Source organism: Sinocyclocheilus grahami, unplaced genomic scaffold (genome assembly GCF_001515645.1).
Source record: "Sinocyclocheilus grahami isolate Dianchi unplaced genomic scaffold, SAMN03320097.WGS_v1.1 scaffold280.1, whole genome shotgun sequence".
Taxonomy (NCBI): Eukaryota; Metazoa; Chordata; class Actinopteri; order Cypriniformes; family Cyprinidae; genus Sinocyclocheilus; species Sinocyclocheilus grahami.
Window position 1 is genome coordinate 1288471 of NW_015505459.1, and position 5785 is coordinate 1294255.

The following is a 5785-nucleotide window of genomic DNA, read 5'->3' on the forward strand; positions in this document are numbered from 1 at the left end:
TTTTGCATTTGTCATTTGTTTATTGAACACTAGATGGCGGTGGATCCCAGTATCTTTTAATATTGAGAAGGACATTAAAAATACAAAGTGCAGTAGAAAACGGTTGAAACCTAACAAACATTGATTATATAGATGGCAAACTACAAGCAAAGTTATGTTTATAAAATTGTTTATTTAAATTAGGATGCATTTGGGGGGGGTAAAAATGGGTAATTTTACAAAAAGGAAAAGGCACTTGCAGTATTTACTTAATCTCTGTAAGATATGAGCATGAAGGCATCAAAGATGATACAGCATGTTGATTATCTTTATTTTGCAAATCACAACATTTGTTTTTATGGTCTTCTAAAATTAGTTCCAGCTGCTGACCCATTTTATTTGTCACCAATCAACTAAAATAGCCCCTACACTTAAGAGATGTTTTGTTGGTTCTTTATAAAAATAATTCTAATTAATAGGCTTGTTTAAAAAAAAATCGAGATTGAATTTGAAGATTGAATGCAGCATCCTTGAACTGCGCTCTACATAGAAAATAATTTATTTACATTTATACATTATATACATTTTATTATAAAATATTGTTTTTAAATGGCATGTGTATGTTTTGTTCTTATTTTAAAACGATTTCTGTGAAATCTGACCCTCTGTCACACTTTTATAGTATCGCAATAGAATTGTAATAAAATACAGTTGTAATAGATTGAAAATGCTTCTCTCTCCACTGTTCTGTTGCTGTACAGGTTCGCTGGCCCAGTTTAGCAGAGAGTTCTATTTTGTTCGCGTCGCGTGCGTCGTGCGTAATGTTCGCGTGAGGATCCGCGCGCTATAAAACACCAGCGCGGGCTCGATGTCGCTGTCATATCAAGAGTTTATTCCATCTTCTTGACTCTCCGGATGATTCGACTTCGTTTCAAACTATTATCTTCGGTTACTTCAACCGTTATCATCGGCTGAATGTGGATTTTGGTGAGTTTCATTTCTTATATGTTCAGTATTTGGGTAACTACAGAACTTGTCCATCTATATTGTTCTCTGAGGCGATGTGTACAAATGTTTTTATCAGATTTGTATTGCGTATCAGTTTGTTGTTTCTCTTCCACACCTCCTTATTCTGTTTCCATCTGGTTACTTCTGTTTGCCAGGAACTAAAAAGAGCATCTTCGTGTTATTTGGAGAAGTGAACAATGATTCCACCTGGAGACTGTCTGTATGCTGGAAGGAAAAGGAGAAAACCTGTGCAGAAACGGTTGAGTATTTATCAGTTTATTAGCATGACTGGTTTGACAAAACATCAATGCAAATAACAAAACCAGCGAGAGAAATTCTATTATTATTAATGACAATAGTAAATTATTTTCAATTCATGTTGTTACAATCATTTCAAGGTTTTTTTATTGCGATGACTGTTTTATTGGCAGTGTTAATACAAATAAATACAAGTCACTAATGATAATGAATGTGTATAATATTGTTATTACTATTATCATTATTATTGGTAATAGTAGTAGTAGTGGTGGTAATAATAATTATTACATAATTGTCATATTTCTGTCAAATTTAGTAGGCTGGTCACGATAGCAACTTTTGGTTGAGCGATATATTGCCCCAGAAATAATTGCGATAGGCGATATTATTGTCATTTTAAAGACCATTTTATGCCACTGAATATATAATCATAATGTCAAGTCACCTTTATTTATATAGCGCTTTTAACAATACAGATTGTGTCAAAGCAACTGAACAGCATTAATTAGGAAAATAGCGTGTCAATAATTCAAAGTGACAATCGTAAACACTCATTTTTCAGTTAAAGACTGAAAAATTCATTGAATTCAGTGATGTCATCATCTAGCTCAGTTCAGTTTAAATAGTATCCTTGCAATCATTTGCAATCAAGTCAACGATATCGCTGGAAATGAAGTGTCCCCAACTAAGCAAGCCAGAGGCGACAGCGGCAAGGAACCAAAACTCCATCGGTGACAGAATGGAGAAAAAACCTTGGGAGAAACCAGGCTCAGTCGGGGGGCCAGTTCTCCTCTGACCAGACAAAACCAGCAGTTCAATTTCAGGCTGCAGCAAAGTCACATTGTGCAGAGGACTCGTCTGGTTCCTGTGGTCTTGTCCCGGTGGCCGTCTGAGACAAGGTCTTTACAGGGGATCTGTATCTGGGGCTCATCTAGTTGTCCTGGTCTCCGCTGTCTTAATGTAAACGCATAATAATGCAAGAAGGCCTACACACTTCCAAATGACAACAAACTTTTAATTTTTAAGAATATTTAGATCATGAAAATTAAGTATCAAAATATTAGATACCTTAAAAAACTTGAATAAATAGTAAATAAACATTTTCTAACAAAAAGTGCAAAGTAACAAGTAGAAAAAAAAGAAAAATGCACTTTTATGGAGATTTTTCCGTCTACAGATTTTTCCCGGACCTTCTTTTCTCTGTAAATTAAGCGTGCACACTATTGCTGAAAAACACAATCACTACTTAGCAGTCAGATGTCCGTATGCACAAAGGCACAGATCTCTAAACAAAGCCATATCTTCAGATGAAACTTTTTTTTGTAGAAGCATTTTTAAAATTTGAACTAGCACCTCATGACTACACCGCGTTATGTACGAGAAGCTGCAAAAGACACAGGCGCAAGTGGAATGTAAAAAACGTGACATTAATTTTTAAGTAAATATAATGGGCGATATATTGCGGCACCAAAAATTATTGATTATTGCGACAGGCCTAAAATTTAGCCCATTGGATGCCACACAGGTTTATGATATGGTTTATATCTTCAGGAAACCAGAGAAAGCAGGTCAGAAATCGAATCCGTCCAAGCGTCATCGCGACCGTCTGAATGCAGAACTGGACCGGTTGGCGAGTCTGCTGCCCTTCAGTGCAGATGTCATCTCCAAACTGGACAAACTCTCAGTGCTGAGGCTCAGTGTCAGCTTCCTGCGGGTTAAGAGCTTCTTTCAAGGTAAGAAGGAATGCTTCCTGGCAAATTTCCCAGCTAAAACTGTGAAATACAACACTTCATACATTAGCTCCCAAAAATTATTTGAACACTTTAAAATAAACTTGATGTTGGTTAACTGACTCAAACTCATCTTTGTGTTTCACTCAAGCATATCCATAAAATTTGATTAGTCTTTTTCTGTGCTTTGTGGTTTTGTTTTGGGATAAATTAGTAGTACGTTCTGTCGCATTTACATTTTTATATGGAGTATATATAGATTTAATTTGCAAAAGTTTATGGAAAACATTTCCCCCTCTTGAATTTTTCCTCCCATGTGTTCCTTTAAAATTTTAGCTCATATGCTTAGTTTGCATGTTAAATTATTTATAATACAAAGCAGAACCACTTTAAAAATAAATTAGTTCACTTTAAAAATAGGTTTTATTGTAGTTCGGGGGAAAGCTGGCCAAACATGCTGGTAAATACACATGAAGTTCTTCTGCCGTGTAGAATAATGGGATTTATTTCAGGAGAAGCCATATAAGGACAGGCCCATGTGTAGCTTAATGTAATGTAGAGATTCCCCTCTTGCACTTACATGCTGTTTGTTGTGACAGTGTCCAAACGGATCAGTGTTGAGCTGTTGTGTGGAGAGCTGGCAGTATTTGGGCTGTGTGCTGGCAGGTGGGCATCTCTCAAATGTAACTCAACTCATAACAAAGTAATTGAGGGTAATAAAAACAACCTTTAGCAACTAAAAAGGAAGGAACATTGTGTGCCCAGCATCGTATGCAATATGCAGTGTTGGGAAAGCTTTTTTTGAGACCGTAGATAGCCATGCTATTCATAATTTAAAGTCAAGTCACATTTATTTATTTATCGCTTCCAGGTGTCTTTGCACAGGTTTGTGTATTTGAGATTTTGGGGAGATTCTACACAACCCACTTTAGATGGTGAAATTCATAACTGTCATGAATACAGTCATTTATAATGCAAGATCCGACCCTGAAGAGCTTGAACCTTCACGGATCTCGTTTTGTGTCAGCCTTGGTCTTTCAGTTCGTATAAGATTGATGCATGTATTACGTTCAAACATCGGCATTTTAATGTATTCATCTTCTCAAGGCCATTTGCGTTTTTGGTCTGATCTCATTTTCCGTCACCTTTCAAGCCGTAAATTATTGACAAGGCAATGAAGTATGTCAGAAATTCTTGTCAGGTTTGAAGTTAAAATGTGAACTGGAATGTCATCAAAAAGGGTTTCATGGAAAGGTTTTTATTTTTTATATGAAACTGTCACGTTGAAGAATTTGCTTTGCTTCTGGTAGACCGGTTAAATTAAAAACTTTTGATAATAATTAAAATCATTTATGACGTCTCATTTACCAGAACCTCATTTATTCAACACTTTCATGTTCTTTGTTGTAAAATGGGGAGGTGGGTCAATCAGTCCTTGCCTATAGAAAAGAAAAATCACTCTTCCCCTGTGTCTCGGTTGTTTCTCCCAAGACAGCGATGAGATTCAAGTCACGGATTTAAATATAAAAATACAAATATTTCTCATCAAATTCTTTAAAGATCAGACCTGCTACTTTAAGCTCTATATTCTTGCTTTCTATATTTCATCATTACAAATGTGTAATTAAAATATCTTTAAATACTGTATGTGACATACAAGTTACAATAGAAATGACATTAGTCATTAAACTAAAAGTATATTTTAGTTTACCATAAATGTTTGTCAGTACATTCAGCAATACACTTTCACACACACCATATTTCAAAGACAATAGAAGCAATTATGAATAAAGTAAATTCTTAAAACCATTCATTTTGAAAAATGTTGAGGAATTTATGCTCCACAGCAATGCTCACAGGTTTAGAATGACAAGAGGGTGAGTGAATGATGACAGAATTGTCATTTCTGGGTGAACTATCCCTTTACATGAATTTAGGTTTACATCGGTGTCAAAGCATAAGTAGCTAATTCTCCTAATTGTTCTCCTCTCAGCCCGTGCCTGTCTTTTGAGTTACTGTGCAGATTGATTGTGCATGACTGAAGCCGTGTCTGATCCAGACACACTGTGTTTTCATTCTCCACCACAAGTCTTAAAACACAGCGGGAAACCCTGTGAAAGGCCTTTGTTGGCCCAACACCATTTTTAGAGGCTTGTTCCATACAATTATAATCAAATCATTTTGATTGTCGCTTGGCCAGATGAATTCCAACACATTTCCGGGCCTCTCGGGATGTGGAGGGTATAAACTGACCTCAAAAGCTTTTCTTTATTTCCTTTCAGGATGAAACGTATTGCTCATTTAGTGTTTGCCAATGCAAACATCATTATTGCTCATACATAGGATTAGTGATTTAAACAAACCACTAACCTCAAGTATTATACTTAAGTTTGTAACAACCTGCACAGTTTGTGCTACAGACGTTTTATTTGTCAAAGTGAAGTCACAAAGAGTGACTCCTGAAGGGACGCGTGTGATGATAGCAGAGATCCAAAGTTTGCAGCAGATCTTGTTACTGGCAACACTACTATTAGACACACATCTGCTCTGAACAGGTTTAAAGAGCATCTTAATACACCAGCATGAACTGATGCCTAATGATAATGAGACTAATGATAATCTTGATCAAGCTGTTTTGCAATAATAATAGTAATAATTATTAAAGGGGTCATATCTCTCTCTCTCTCTCTCTCTCTCTCTCTCTCTCTCTCACACTCCACCTCTCTCTCTCTCTCGCGCGCACTCTCTCTTTCTCTCTCACGCTCTCTCTCTCTCGCACACACACAATGCGAAAAACTCCGCATTTGACC

General features: G+C 36.3%; 1 protein-coding gene across 1 annotated transcript in view; it reads left to right on the plus strand.

The window, feature by feature from the left end:
• Positions 1-882: 882 nt before the first annotated feature.
• ahrrb (aryl-hydrocarbon receptor repressor b) overlaps positions 883-5785 on the plus strand; it is a 25750-nt gene continuing 20847 nt past the window's right edge. The window contains exons 1-3 of the mRNA XM_016292052.1: positions 883-966; positions 1143-1246; positions 2797-2978. Coding sequence (XP_016147538.1) covers positions 1185-1246; positions 2797-2978 — 244 coding nt within the window. The 5' untranslated portion in view covers positions 883-966; positions 1143-1184. The remainder of the gene's footprint in view (positions 967-1142; positions 1247-2796; positions 2979-5785) is intronic.